The 16,103-nt window shown below is 38.0% G+C and overlaps 3 protein-coding genes across 5 annotated transcripts; 1 reads left to right on the top strand and 2 right to left on the bottom strand.

Annotated features, from left to right (window-relative positions):
• Positions 1–2,522: 2,522 nt before the first annotated feature.
• LOC139443703 (uncharacterized protein C14orf119-like) lies at positions 2,523–2,849 on the bottom strand. The gene has a single exon (XM_071224639.1). It carries the CDS (start codon positions 2,847–2,849, stop codon positions 2,523–2,525), a length of 327 nt encoding a protein of 108 aa, XP_071080740.1.
• Positions 2,850–3,070: 221 nt separating this feature from the next.
• Positions 3,071–3,400, bottom strand: LOC139443702 (uncharacterized protein C14orf119-like). Its single transcript, XM_071224638.1, has one exon. The coding sequence runs from the start codon at positions 3,398–3,400 to the stop codon at positions 3,071–3,073; it is 330 nt and encodes a 109-aa protein (XP_071080739.1).
• A 515-nt stretch (positions 3,401–3,915) lies between these two features.
• Positions 3,916–6,595, top strand: LOC139443386 (uncharacterized). 3 transcript variants are annotated; one of them, XR_011651726.1, is made up of 3 exons: positions 3,916–4,146; positions 5,816–6,061; positions 6,449–6,595. XR_011651726.1 is itself a non-coding variant. In XM_071224375.1 (2 exons), exons 1-2 carry the CDS (start codon positions 3,924–3,926, stop codon positions 5,911–5,913), a joined length of 321 nt encoding a protein of 106 aa, XP_071080476.1. In that variant the 5' UTR covers positions 3,916–3,923; the 3' UTR covers positions 5,914–6,246. The 3 variants fall into 3 exon arrangements, 1 of the variants encoding a protein (XP_071080476.1); XR_011651725.1 differs by having other exon boundaries at positions 5,816–6,119; XM_071224375.1 differs by lacking the exon at positions 6,449–6,595 and having other exon boundaries at positions 5,816–6,246.
• Positions 6,596–16,103: the final 9,508 nt, after the last annotated feature.

Raw genomic sequence — 16,103 nt, 5'->3', positions numbered from 1 at the left:
AACCCGGGTCTTCGGCGTGACGTATTTATGATTTATTGTACAATACAGGAATAACTACATTTCAACTTCCAAACATCCTGTTTGTTGTAACTTGATATGGAAAAAAAAAAGTGTCTTGTATCAGTGTCTTGAAAACAATGACATTTATTCATTCAATATACATGACACAAATAATATACAACACAATTTTGAGTATGAGCTACAAAAATTAGACGACCAATATGATTCCAATATCTATTTCCCAGACTATTAAAGAATATGAGATTATACAAGAGTAGAGCAGAGCTTGTACCTCTTGAAGCTTTGGCTGAATTGAGATACTCACTTGCTCAAAGACAATCCATTCTATTCACTATATACAAAGTAATGTAAAGTCTTATTCTGTTATCCTTAGATAATAACCTCCTTGAAGTTTTTACTATAGGAAATCATATCTCATTGAATACTGATTGTATTTGGCTTCCTTAGGCTTAAGAAATAAAAGAATTGGTTCTCAGGCAATAACTTTGAAAATATAGTGTTGGCAGGTGGTGGCTGTTTTTTATTTTGGCTTGTTCAAACTAGTATGTAATCAAATAAACAGTTGTGTACCATCAAACTGAGCCTGTCTGCATAAAGAACCACAAACTCCTATTGCCACCATGACCATAACATACACAGTAAAGCAGCGGGCATGTAGAAGGAAGTAACTGCATGCTATATTGATACTGCATTGTTGCTAAGTATTAGGATTTTTTAATTTTTTTTATTTTAAATGGAAATAAAAACAAAACATGAGGCAGTCTTTATGATGATGTGGGCAGTGCCTGAGAACCAAGACTTTTATTTGTTTTAGCCTTAGCTTCCTTATTGTCTCCAGTGTGAAACTTGTGAGATCTGCAGCCACACAGACATCTCATGATGAGTCCACTGTTTGAACATGCTATAATAATTAACCTTGTTAATTTTAGTATGGCCAAGGTCAACTTATCACAAAGACATTATGATAAAATAAATGTCTGATATAACAGGTTCATTAGCCAAACAATTCACTGTGAACAATGAAAGGATACTGGTCCATAATGTTGGGCAAATGTGTTGTGCAGGCAGTAGACCAATGTGAAATTATTAGGCCCTATCAGCGTCTTGACATGGAATCAGTCCTGACAACACCAAATGGTAGGAACTGATTTGCCCTACCGTAGTTGCTGTATTAAAGTGCCCTGCTCCAATAAGCGACCCCAGACCAACCTGTAAGTAATCTGTATAAGTGCCCCATGGTAAGACATTCCACATTTCTGTGTGTATATTACAGATTGTTTTACAGAAAGTAGCAGCACAGAATGGGTATATAATTTCCTAGTTAGTAACCATTATTGAAAAGTTTTAGTTTCACTACCACTCCATCTCGGAAAACAAATTCAACTCGTTTATGATTTGTATGAGTGCCCACCCCTCTTAGTAAATTTGTAAAGTGCTCAGGGCACAAAATATGGCAAATATGGTATATGAAAATCAAAGTGAACCCTTTGATTTTGATTAACTCATAAACCCAATTATAATCTTGAACTTTTCATGACATAACATGGTAAGCAGTAAAAGTAATTTTAATATGACCTTTGTTACATCATAAATATTCAAACCAAAACACTTGCTGGATGTAAAGAACGTAAATGTCTTCCTTACTTTTGTTTTTGAAAACAATGGATTTAGCAGTCATGGAAATGTTAACAGCCTAAGTAAATTCATACATTTCATTTATTGTCAGTAGGCACATCAGCAGACATTCAAATTAAGTCATATTTTTATCAATTCCTCATCAGGTGGTCAACCCCAACAATAACTTCATATGCATGACCACACACAAATGTGCACCCACTACTCACAAATGTATAAAATGGACACAGAGAAAAATATGGTGCATCGCTTGGGACCCATTATAATAATCATTGTACCAAATTCTTGACAAGAAATATAAAGCCCGGCAATAACATAATTATCAAATCTTACAGGACAGTACAGTTCAATACACCATTTCATTACTTTACAAGAAATATAAAGCCCTGCAATAAAAATAATTATCAAATCTTACAGTACAGTACAGTACAGTTCAATACACCATTTCATTACTTTACAGAAGCCTCATATTTCCTGTCAGGACCCTTGAAATTAATGATTGGAGTCCCTGTACCCTAGTGAGGGTTAAACCCTGCATGATAACACTATTCTTGCTTGAAAGGATACAACCATACAAGTTGGGGAAAAGTATGATGCTGCATACTGAGCCTATTTTGTACAATCCATGACACAACAAAGTTTTATTAGTTACCATTTTTGGTGCCTTATCTATAACCATGTACAAACATTCTGACTTATGATGATCCAAAGATTCATCTATTTTTTGTGCTTATAGTTTTATTCATCAAAGTAAAAACAATCAAACTGCTATTAACGACTTGCACTTAGGCATTGCATAAATTCACCTGATAATGATAGTGAATTCCATCATCATCATGATGTCAAATGAAGAATACTGCAGATCATCAACGACAGCATGCAATGGAAGACAAAATACTGCTTAGTCTTTCTACAAATGATGGATCTACCAGTTTTAGTTTCTCAACAAGACCATTCTTCTCAATGTCAGACCATCCTTCGAACCACTCGGAGAAGAGACGCAACTGACAATGAAATACATCAGGATCTTCTTCCATGTTCAATCGTCTCATTGCTATGTCCAGTGCTTGTGGAAGCTGAGGCAAAGATTTGTCCACCAGTTCCTTGAGAAATTCTTCTCTTTGCAACACTGTCCATTTCTTGAACCAGTGGACAGTCCACTGAATCTCTCGCTGCATCCAGATACTAGACATTATCAGATTTATGATCTCGCACTACACTTCATAAATTCAGTATGATGCAAATGATGATAAGTAAACATACATTCACTCTGACAGTAAATGATGGCATTCACACATTCAGTTTGAGGATGAAAATCTAAACTTAATATTCAATTTCATTCAGCACATTTCACACATGTATGCAAATGAGTTAATGTTCATCCAATGATACATGTACACATGGAATACAATGGTTAAGATGATCCCTGTAAAGATGCAACCTCTTCATTAAATCTTTGGACAAATAATGCATCCACCTCTGCCAGTTTTATGACAAAACTGTTGCGATCTTGTTGTGTCCATCCACCAAACCATTGAGTGAAGAGTTTCAGTTGGCACTGGAATATACTTGGGGGTCTATCTTGGACATTCAGGGTTTTCATAGCATCAAACAATGCATCTACTTGGGGTGGGGCTGCCTTCTCTACCAAATCCTTGTAAAAGTCTTCCTTCTGCATTGGACTCCAGCACTGGAACCAGTGAGCAACAGTTTGTATTTCCTTCTCCACACAGGATGTTGACATTCTTTCCTGGTAAGTAAGGAATTCTTACATGCTGAAGTTTTACATATCCACCATCTACAACATATTGAAAAGCAAATGAATCTCTACGAATCAGATAGCACCAGGAAACACACAACAGCAAAGCATAACGTGAACAATTATTTTAGAGTGAAATCAAACCGAATTTAGTGTTTGTAAGTTGGTTTTCTTACAGAGTAAATACTCTGACTTTTCTCAAAGTTTGGCTCTCAACTCTTGATCGAGGCCGTTTCTTCCTCAAAGAAAAGACAGAGTTATCTCTCTTATCCGGAAGTGAAAGGGAGTAATTATTATTGATCATATAATCCAAATTTCAGATTTCGTAGAATGCCTAAGCTTAAGTCATTATTAATATATGTTAAATACAATATATATTGTATACAGATTATATGGCTGTGAATTATCAACACTTAATATTTACTACATACACCTAAACTAAAAAATAACAGGTGCCCATAGAGTGTTCCCAAGGAAAGACAACCCTGCTGTATACAGCTGATACAAGATGGCGGCTTCTGTTGAATTGTCAGTTCTACTTCGGGATGGAAGCAAGAAACTGTTTACAAAACCAGCTGGACAAGGAGATCCACCCGTTGATATCAAAACTTTACAACAATCACTCTCATCTTTACAAACAGAAACTAACTCATACCTGACAGAAATAGTTGAACAAGAAAAGGACTTTTTAAGTAAGGCAGCAAATGGTCAAACATCTACAAAGTCAACAGGTAAATTATTTCGTTTCGTTTATATATATTTACATACATAACCAGAAGCGGCAGTATTGCCCAGCACTACCCTAAGCCCTTGGATTCCCTTTCCGGTTAAACACCCCTTTGGGTTGGCAGTGTGACCCTTTCCGATCCTACCTCACCCATTTATATGATTGACCACAAACGCACTTGTGCACGTGATTGTAAGTCCAAATCACAATGGTGAAGTTACAAAAGGTTGTATTTGAAATTTCATTCTTTTTCTATCATAATTTTCATTGATCGTGCTCGTTATCAAGTCATATCCAAAGGTCCATAGCGAAAAGTGACACGTTTTATTCTGCTTACTGCTATTACTTCAGATTTTGTTATGAATTCATGCAGATTTCTTGCCTGTCATACTGGTATATTAATTGACAGCCCTTGACCAGAATATCACAGCAGTTTGTTTTAATATAAACACTCTATGCAAGGATTTATGTTAGTTGTTTATTCATATAACATAAGAACACACCAACTAAGTAGCACATGGAATCAGTGATCGATGACTACCTTTCATTCAATATTTGATATCCAACCTAACTAGTTAAAAGTGTTTCTGTTGCTATTACTTACAATCATTATAGGGTTCAACTACTGTTTATAAACCAGGTCATAGATAAGCAACCAAAACCATTACTTTGTGTTAATAAATGTTAATGGGATGCTCCCGGCATGCAGTGTTGAGTCTAATGTTATCATGTTATTATGACATGTCTGCCAACAGTTTTGCTCAGCCTGTTGTTTTTTTATATACAGTGTTCGAGTTTAAGAATGAAAGTTAAGGGGTCTTGTCAGAACCCTAATGTTAAAAGTTAAGAATTTAGGAATTTAGGAGTGTCCCTTGATTCAAATGCTATTGGACCAAAACTCAAGGACCCCTGGACTGCACTTACTTTTCACACAATGATACACACGTCTGTATTTTGTTAATTATCACAATCAGTTTTGTATTTAAGCAAACCAAATATGCATTAGTGAGGAAAATCTCTGAAACATGAAAGTCATCAGATATGTTCATGCACTTTGTTCTTGTTCCTCCCACAAAAAGCTGACACGTAGTGATATAACTAGAATACTGTTCACAGCGGCCAAACTCACTCCCTAACTTACTCAGACATTAACCACACCAAATTAAGGGAAAGGCTGAAATGCCACCAACTGGTCTCAAAAAGGCAGATTTGGTCAGGTTTTCAGAAAGAATTTTCTGAAAGTATGAGTATATTTTTGACTCAATCTGACTTTCCATGGAGAGGTAGGTAAAGACTATACACATGTTATCCTTGGTCACAGACTTGCTCTGGCTAGATTTTCTCTTGAAGTTTGGAAGAATTAAATTTTCGTATATTTTAGCCATAGTTTTGGTAAAAAAACTGACAGAAACACAGTTAAAGAAGAAAAACTTCTGGACTGTCATATGAACACATCTGATGACAATTTCAGCATGTCCAGTGTGCCCTTTCATATCTGAATCCCTTTAACATGTTGTCTGCATGTTGACAAGTGCTGGTAAAAGCTATAGATCTATATGCGTCAGCTTTCATCTTTGACCTATAGAATCTGTAAAGATATTTATTTGATGTGGGCATAGTTGAAATAGTATTCCTACAAAGGTCTGGTGAAATAGTTGTGTCTTTTATTTCAGACAATAAGGAAAGTGATGATGATGACGACGATGATGATGATGATGATGATGAAGAAAAAGATGGAGAAGAGCCAGCAGAGAAGAAACAGAAAACTTGATATCCCAAGATATTATGTTCAGACTGTGTTCCTGTGTAAATATTCCAAGGATGTCATTAAGTTCCAGCCTCATTAAAATCAGATCTTTAACTCTGATAAAATATATCTCTTGGTGAAGATCTGAGGACAACTCCATAGGTCATGTCAGGTGAACTTTCTAATCATCCAATCAGCATTGAGGATTCTTAATGTTTGATAAGAGTGAAGTAAGCATTTGTACCTGCATACCCAATTTCTGATTTCTGTATCTCGAAGACGGAGTAAATCAACTTGTTCCGAGTGTAAATGGTAAATGTTGCACCATTACATATCATTGTTGATATTTTATTCACCCTGTCGCCATGGCATCTTTAACCCTGTCGTATCTCAGCGCCATGGCATCTTTAACTCTAAAAGGATTACCTTCAAAGGATTGTTTGCATTCTGTGGGGTTTGTTTTGCTAATTTCTGAATCAAGATGGTGTATAAATGAAACCAAATCCTTTCAGAAAGCTCACATCTGATTGCTCCTAGAACCCATGATTTCTTCATTTAGACCCGGAGCTACCCACACGGACATACTACAAACCAGCATGCTACTGACCTTGTGGCATCCAGTGACTGGCACACTCAGCACCCCGCTTGAGATTTACCCAGAGTGCCCCACCAGCCGTCCTTTTCACCAAACACTGGACACATTATATGTACAATTTTATTCTATTTTGTCATATAATAAAAACACAACACGTGTTTATTTCACCTTTTATTCCACTCTCTGGTTTTCCTTATGTTCAGTATGACACATACAGAACATACAATGTTGAACAACTATAATCACTTTATGTTCATCATAGGATACAATTTCGCATCTTTGCCTAAAATAGCTTTGTAAAAATGACTGTGTCATTTAGAACAAATCAGTGTTCTACTAACGATCCTTACAACCAAATAGGTGTCTGATAAAACCGGCGAACCGCCGGCCACTTTTAACAAACCGGCGACCGCTCACTACCGCCACTGGCGACCCACCCAGGCCACCTTTATACATCCGGTAATAACACCGGCGACCCACCCAGGCCACCTTTATACATCCGGTGATAACACCGGCAACCACTAACTACCGCCACCGGCGACCCACCCAGGCCACCTTTATACATCCGGTAATAACACCGGCGACCACTAACTACCGCCACCAGCGACCCACCCAGGCCACCTTTATACATCCGGTAATAACACTGGCGACCACTAACTACCGCCACCGGTGACCCACCCAGGCCACCTTTATACATCCGGTAATAACACCGGCGACCACTAACTACCGCCACCAGCGACCCACCCAGGCCACCTTTATACATCCGGTAATAACACTGGCGACCACTAACTACCGCCACCGGCGACCCACCCAGGCCACCTTTATACATCTGGTAATAACACTGGCGACCACTAACTACCGCCACCGGTGACCCACCCAGGCCACCTTTATACATGCGGTAATAACACTGGCGACCACTAACTACCGCCACCGGTGACCCACCCAGGCCACCTTTATACATCCGGTAATAACACCGACGACCAAAACAATAATTTGGCATGACTAGCATATTCAAACCGGCAACCCACCGGTCCATAAATGCATCAAACAGTCACAAAGCCATACACAACCACCGGCGACCACCCATTCCTGGCGGCACCAGTAAGTCGCCAAAACCAGCGACTATACATTACGCCACACCACCGGCGACCCACTACCGGCGTGTCACCAGAATAACACACGGCTTATCCGTCAAATAACCAATGACAGGCTTACACATCACGGAATTAACGACCTCACCGGTCCATTTAGGTATTTAAGGACGCACACGCCCCTGAGCAATCAGTCTGATGAGCGCAAGTCGCGCGAAACTAGTAACAATCACTATTGCTTCCAATAGCTACCTATCTACTGACCGCCTCCGTGGTCTAGTGGTAGAGCGTCCGCCCGGAGAGCGGAAGGTCCAGGGTTCGATCCCGGGCCGCGTCATACAAAAAGACGTTAAAAGATTGTACTTGTTGTTACCCTGTCTGGCGCTCGGCATTAAGGGGCTAAAACAAGGACTGGTCGGCTCGGAGTCAGTATACTGTGTCCGAGTGGGGTATTCATGTTAAACTGCGGCATGGTATCTCAGTGGGCTAGCACTATAAGTCGGCATCAGTCCGGACAAGCAGCCACACACACACACACGTGCATGCACGTCGCTATATAAGTGCAATAATCTTGGACGCGACGTTAAACCCAATTTCACCTCACCTCACCTATCTACTGGTGAAGCCCCCACTAGTCAGTTTATGGGCACACAAAGTTCTGTCCTGTCTGTCGTGACCTTCTATAGAGATATCCTCAGATCCTGATGGTGTTGGAGTAAAAGATGGGGTTTAAATGAGACTGTAATGAGTGCATTACATTTTGGCTGAAATGTATGCTATACCCACTGAAATCTTTTTTGAAGGAGACAAGAGGTAGGGTAGCCTTGTGATGAAATCATTTGCTTGCATGATGAAGATCCCGCTTTGAAGTTGGTACAATATGTGAAACCCTGATGTGTTCTTTCTGGAATATTGCTTAAAGGGATGAAAAACAAGACTTGTTCCTTCTTGCAGATTACTGCGAATTGTTCTACACTGGACTCTGGGCAGAAGCTGACACTCAGGTCCATTCAGGATATATAGATAGAGATACAGTGCTAAAGAAGGGATGCAGGTTTCACTGCCTGGAAGATGAATGCCTTGAGTATTGCAAACAAGGGACAATCTCATTACTTTTTTATTTTTAATGACTAGAGCATTAATAGTGGCAAAATGTATATTCAGGCAAGCACAAACAAAATACCATTTGATAAAAAAACTGTTTCTGTTAGAATTACATGGGATGCTTTTATAGACTGACTGCATGAAAATGAATAGTGTACTGTAGGTACATCTATATTCACAACATATATATGGGTATTAATTTTACCTTGATGAACTATTCACTGTCTGTTTGGGTTGTCTGGTATAGAGAGACGACAGACAGAGGGCTGTGATCAAATACAGCTGTGACCGTGGTGTTATTGCTGTAACCATGGTGCTATTGCTGAACATGCTGCAAAACCCCATTCACTCATAAATAAAAATAAAATGAAAATAAAAACACCATTGTAATATCACCATATTGTCAGAGTACTTCATTATTTTTAAAGAATGCGATTTTATTTAACCACAGTTACATTTTCTGATAACATACACTTGATGTGGTCATAGTGCTGGAACTTGTGACACTCAAGTGAATAAGGTTAAAGCGTTTCGCTTGTCACGCCCAAGACCCGGGTTCGATTCTCCACATGGGTGCAATGTGTGAAGCCAATTTGTGGTGTTCCCCGCCCTGATATTGCTGGAAAATTGCTAAAAGCAGCGTAACTTTTTTACATAAGCCTCAACTATGTTAAACCAATTTACAATGAAAACAAAGCAGTATTTCTGATTATGAAATATTTATTCCATGTCCTCACTACACACTACAGTCTGACATGTGCATGGGCAGAATAACTTGTACACATTCACCCATAACAAACAATTCACAAAAGTGATAATTCTGTAAAAATCCCATCAACATGTCTGATCTTAAAAATGAAATCTTGTTATATATATGCTGCCAGAAAACAACACTGCTGTCTTGTAAGGCACTGGCACATCACCAATGATGCTGAATTCACACCCTCATGGACAAAATGTTCAATTTGGGTTGTAAATAACAATGCATTTCTTTTTTTCACTAGAATGTGATCATATGTCTGCTAAAGACCTGAGTATCATAGTGTTCATGTCTACACAACTCTTGCATATAAGGACCTGCTATATGTAGGTAACATCATGTAAATACACATCACAACAACAAAAATATGATCTACAACACATGATCTACAAAACAAACAATTTCAGTCAATCTACATCAGTTTTCAGATTCATCTGCCCGATATAAGTACCGTATTCGACGTAATAAGCGCCCCCCTCTACTAAGCACCCACGGCGATATTTGCTAATATATTGGCTAGTGAACAATCCCAATTAGCACCCCTTCCGATTGATCAATGCACAAAAGACTTATTTATTCGTGTATAATACGCACTCATGTGTTATATGCCCCCTTAATTATGGGCATTTAAATTCTGGAAAAATATATCTGTTGTACATAAACACTTCAGGCTGTCAGCATAAACCACAAAATTTATCTTTCAACTCTGTTTTTTTTCACCAAAATAATATTCTAATAAGAGCCACCTATTTCTAATTTCGAGAGCGCCCTGGGCGCTTATTACGTCGAATACGGTACAACATATTTCAAATGGTGAGTGTAGAAGGAAATGTTAGAATAAACACCTCAGTCAGGGATTTGTACACAACCTAGCATACATCATCACCATCAGAATCATTGAGCAGTAAGCAAGATGATTAAGTGACACCCTGGAACAGGTGCTCCCCTGCTTGTCCAAAGGAAGACAAGAATTACAGATACAAGGGTAGGTCTGTACATCATAAACAGGGCCTTGTGTAATTACTGCTCAACAAACATAGGAAAAATAATGACCTTATAACTGAAACCGTGGATCTGCATACCGGTCATATACTAATCAAAAGAAGTTAGAGAACACCGGATTCTTTCATACATGCATTACTATAGTTGACATGGTATGACCGATAGCTGTAGTAATATGAAAGAATGCCATGACATATTAACTATAATAATTGAAAGAAAAAAAAAGCCATGACAAGTTAACTATAATAACTGGAAATAAAATGCCTTGACAAATTAACTATAATAATAGGAAAGAATCCCTTGACAGACTAAATATTGTAATATGAAAGAATTTGGTGTTCTTTAACTTCTTTTGAGTCGTATGTGTTCAGATGATGAAACAGCGGGAGTGATAGTTTGCTCGTGGGTCAGTTGACCTGGCGCACTGACAATTACACATAGCATGAATTTCATATACAACATGAAACACTCCTTAAATCCCATGTTCAAATGGAAATTGATTCTTACATTGCATGCTTAATACATACTGTTCCAAGATCTGTGTTTACACTGATTTCGTTTGTCTTGCAGTAGGGTGTATGAAATTGAGATATAGGCTCTGCGTAAGGAGGGAAGTCATGTGTTACTTGGTTCGTTTTGATCACAAAACGTAGGGGAGCAGATGATTGACATGTTATTTGACCTGATTTAAAAATCCTTGGACAGCCAATTTGTCGAACACAGGCCCCCCTTAAGAAGAGGATCAGGACACAAAGCCTGGTACATCACACTGTTAAGTTCTTGTAAATTGTATGTATGTAAACTAACAATTGCAATCAATATATGGAAGCAAATACAAAGTTAAACAAATTATATGGACAATGTTAAAATTATAACCTTCACCTGAAAGTGTAAACAATTCATTCTAAGATGGGGGAATTCAAATAAAATTCAACCCCTTTTCAAAATGTATGAAATATCAAGATGCATGAAATTCTTGAGATGATGACATTGTGAGTCAACAGAGGTAATTTGGAAATGTAATATGTTGGTATCACAGGGAGAAACTGAAAAGAGCATTGAGGCAGTTGTCAGTAAACATGTTCTTCATGGACACAAGATAGTATCAACAATCAACCAGTATTAAAAGCCTCATTATTGGGTTACCAAATCACCCTATTTGGTCTTTCATTGTTTTTATAATAGAGTATTATGCTGGGAAACAACAGTCCTGAGGGGATTCGGGGAGTACCCCATGCTAAAGTACAGTACCCTATGCTAAAGTACAGTACCCCATGCTTTAGTGCAGTACCCCATGCTAATGTACAGTACCCCATGCTAAAGTACAGTACTCCATGCTTAAGTACAGTACCCTATGCTAAAGTACAGTACCCCATGCTTAAGTATAGTACCCCATGCTAAAGTACAGTACCCCATGCTTAATTACAGTACCCCATGCTAAAGTACAGTACCCCATGCTTAAGTACAGTACCCCATGCTAAAGTACAGTACCCCATGCTTAAGTACAGTACCCTATGCTAAAGTACAGTACCCCATGCTAAAGTACAGTACTCCATGCTTAAGTACAGTACCCTATGCTAAAGTACAGTACCCCATGCTAATGTACAGTACCCTATGCTAAAGTACAGTACCCTATGCTAAAGTAGTATGAATCATTACGTAATCAGTCAATCCCTGGTTTGTCTGGGCCAAGATTAGACATAACTGGATTCAAAACCTTTGGCAGTATGTGCATTGTAGGTGTATCAACTGTATGCTGTGTCAGCCTTTGTCCAAGGCTTATCATAAGGTTGTCATTTCAAGGGTCAAGTTAGGTGGTCGGACTATCACATTCACAGGCCAAGAATTGCTGGAATTATGCTGACAATGCATAGCACAACAAACAAAACATCATAATCATCACCACGAACATCATGTATTAATAATCCTTCTCTCACACATGAGCAATTATAAAGTATCATGGTTAGGGACCAGTCATTTATTACAGGGACTGGAGGGCTGGAGAAGAATCAGGGGAGGCTCACCAAAACATTTGACAGTCTTAGACTATCTACTGCTAGGAGACGGTCATAAAATATATTAACACACCTTCGGGGAGGGTCATAAAAAAAGACATTGGTTTGTTTTTTGTTTGTTGTTTAATATTCCAGCTCTATGCCGGTGGTCTAAATAATCGAGTGGATCAGACAATCCAGTGATTGACATCATGAGCATCTATCCACACGATTGGGATCGATGACATGCATCAACCAAGTTAGCGAGCCTGACCACCCGACCCCATTAGTCACCTCGTACGACAAGCATAGTCGCCTTTTCCTGCAAGCATGGGGTGCTGAAGACCTATTCTACCCCGGATCTTCGCAGGTTAAAAAAGACATTGGGAGAGTCATCGAAAAAGATGACAAGCATTAACAGTGGGTAATAATGTTTTGTACATTAGTACATTAGTGTATTTTCAAAGACCTCTGACCCACGCACCATTGTAATAAATGACTGGTCCCTTGACCAGGGTTTTATGTGTCAACATACATGCTGCCGTATTGGATAACAAGAGTAAAGTCAGTTAACTGAACAATCAGTTTTCAATACAATAAATCATTCTTATATCGTATATATGAACTAATTTATAGCTCATGCTGTATGTTTATTTATAGCACTTGTTATTTCCCTTTTAGTTGAACGTATGATACTAGAATTAGATTTCAAGTTCACATCAATAATGTTACCGTAAAGCCACAAGAAAATGTTCAAAAGTCTGTCAATTTTTGGAGTTGCCCATCCTGTTGTATCAAACACCAGTTGAAGAAACATCAACAAATTTTAATATATATTTTAGTGTTTGCATGTTCTAGATAATATATATGTAATATAAGAATATTTACAGTATTAGAATAACATATCACAAATTTGCTGAAGTTTAGAAAAGTTCTTGTTAAAAACCAAAATGTCTAATATATAAAAGAATATCAGGCCATTTGTCATCGACCAGTACCTGTATTGAAATATATTATATTTATACAAGAATAGTGAATATTTGACATGAATAAGTAAACAGTCACCTGAATGTACCGTGAGAATCATTGAGAACATTTTAATTATATAAGACATTTTAGGTCGCTGCCATTCAGAGTACATGTATAACAATATCCAGATAGAAGATAAAACAGCTTAAAATCTTAAAAACTGCAATTGTGCATTAAGATTTCTTAAAAAAAAAGATGTAAAAATAAATTCAAATTAATGGTACAGTCCACTTTTTCTGTTCACACAAATATATACATTTTCGATGCAGTCGCCAGTAACATTAATAGTCTTGTGTGTGTAGGGGCGGATGGGTAGCCTAGTTGTTAAAGCCTTCGCTCGTCACGTAGAAGACCCTGATTCGATTCCCAACATGGGTACAGTGTGTGAAGGCCATTTCTGGTGTCCCCCGTCGTGATATTGCTGGAATATTGCTAAAAGCGGTGTAAAACCATACTCACTCACTTTTATGTGTGTCAAAGCTGAGTATTGTATTATGCACATAAAAAATTAGGCTTTGAGCCTGATGCATCAAAATGTACATGTATCAAAGCAGAGATTGATAAACATTCCAGGCTCCAAATGTACATATTATTGATCTTGAATAAATGAATACAACACTTAATGAGGTAGAAATGACATGCTGCGGTTGGAGTGGGTATTTTAGTATTGCATAAGAAGAAATTCCAAGAGATCGATACATTTTGGGTTTTTATTTATTGCATTGTTTAACTAGACTGCAAATTGATGTAAAAACATCAAGTGGTATATCGCCATCTGCACCTAGCACACAATATACACTATCAATTTACTTTTGAATATACTGTCGATCATGTCTGATGGCATGTGAAAGGGTTGAAAACGCCCAAGATTGACACTCTTGTATTGCCACATAACAAGATTGGATCGTATTGAAAATTGACATCACGTTATGAACCTACTGACACTTTTGCCTATGGTATTGTAGGTATCTTGCTGTATCATGGGAACCTTGGGAGAGGTACTACTTTCATGTGAGACCTGCTTGGGAGCTTTTAGGTTTTGATTTGTAAGACCTGCTTAGAGGTTTTATATTAAATTGTAAGACCCAGGTTTTACAGTCGAATTGTAAAAACAGCCTCTAAATGTGCATCTAATGTTGATTTCTGACTGGTTAAAAATCACTATTTTTTTTCATTTGAAAATTCCATGAATTAAACCTGCAACCTCACATATCATGTTTGGTGTTATAACCCAGTGTGTTACCACTGAGCCAGCAGGGCCCCGACAAGTCCAAATTTACTACCTGTACCCACACCCCTATTACCCGACCCTACCTGGGTAACCCCTGTAGGACTCAAGAGATACATGTAGGTACAAAATGTCAAGTTAGGAATAGTTTGACCATAGCCCTGAAAAAATGTATTTACATGTACACATATAAAACGATCTGGTCATGCATACACTGAAGTTGACTGAAGTTTAATCTTTATTCAAATGTATAAAAGTCAGAAAGAAATGCGAACATTAGTGACTTTTAGTGTAACCATGGAGTTCTAGATATTTTTTTGTCATTAAACAATATATCACGTGACTTACCACGGGTCTGGGTAGTACTGTGTGTACCTGGGTCCTACTCAATACCCACCTGACATGAGTCCTTGAGTTACCCATCCCAGCCCTACAGGTTAATCTTACGTCACTGACTTCACTTGTCTACATGCTGCACATGGTCTTTCTCTTGCCTGCTGTCATCTACTTCGTTTTATACTATAACTATGCTATTGTTTCACTATAAGGTATCCAAATGTTTCTTATTCTTTCTGGTATTCCCTTTATTTAGACAGTTTATAAGTTGGAAAAAGTTGGATTTGGGTTGAAAATGAAAATGCAGGTAAGTGTTGATGCGGAAAAACGTCCTGGAATGAACCAATTGTTCTGCCACAAACAGTTAGTCACATAATAATGGAGTATGTTGAATTGTGTTCCACAAGGTAATGATACAAATTACAACATCATATTGCTTCTGTTTGCTCGCAAAACAAGATGACTGCAACTGACCAATCAACTTAAAGAATTTAACCCTTGAAAATGAAACTCTTTGTCCTTGATGCAGAATATTTCAAGAAGCATTGCAAGAACACACTTAACAAACCAGGACCAACCAAGGACAAGCAATTGTTGTCAAAAAGACATTAAAAATGTTCCATTGTTGTCAATCAGTCTACAATTGTTTCCTACAAGAGTGTACAAAACATGAACCACAAAGACTATTTATGACCATCACAAACTATATAACACAATCTCATTAAAATCAGATCTTAGTTCTCGCTACCATTAAACAAAGATCTGAGGACATCCCATTATGGGTCATGTCAGAACGACCTTTCACAATTGACCGACCAATTGAATGACTGACAAGAAGTCGACATTAGCCAATCAGAAGGCAGCTTTCTCGTGCTTACGGCACTAATTTCAAATTGACGACAACGCTTCGAAACATATTTTGACAAATTCCCGATTAAAAATTTGACACCTGAACAAAAGAACATTCTGGAATGGCTAACAGATGGTCTAGATTGTATGGATTCAGTCGTTAAGCCCGTAACTATCGTTCGGAATACCCCTTGTTAAAGTTTTCGAGGTTGCATGATTAGGAATC

This window comes from Haliotis cracherodii, unplaced genomic scaffold, assembly GCF_022045235.1.
Source record: "Haliotis cracherodii isolate W230 unplaced genomic scaffold, xgHalCrac1.p SCAF_5, whole genome shotgun sequence".
Taxonomy (NCBI): domain Eukaryota; kingdom Metazoa; phylum Mollusca; class Gastropoda; order Lepetellida; family Haliotidae; genus Haliotis; species Haliotis cracherodii.
This window is presented reverse-complemented; position numbering and strand designations above follow the sequence as displayed.

Coding starts and splice junctions, on each gene's coding strand:
- LOC139443703 (XM_071224639.1), bottom strand. CDS start 2,849: ATGTCTAGTATCTGGATGCAGCGAGAGATTCAGTGGACTGTCCACTGG.
- LOC139443702 (XM_071224638.1), bottom strand. CDS start 3,400: ATGTCAACATCCTGTGTGGAGAAGGAAATACAAACTGTTGCTCACTGG.
- LOC139443386 (XM_071224375.1), top strand. CDS start 3,924: ATGGCGGCTTCTGTTGAATTGTCAGTTCTACTTCGGGATGGAAGCAAG. Junction 4,147..5,815: donor AACATCTACAAAGTCAACAG/GTAAATTATTTC, acceptor CTTTTATTTCAG/ACAATAAGGAAAGTGATGAT.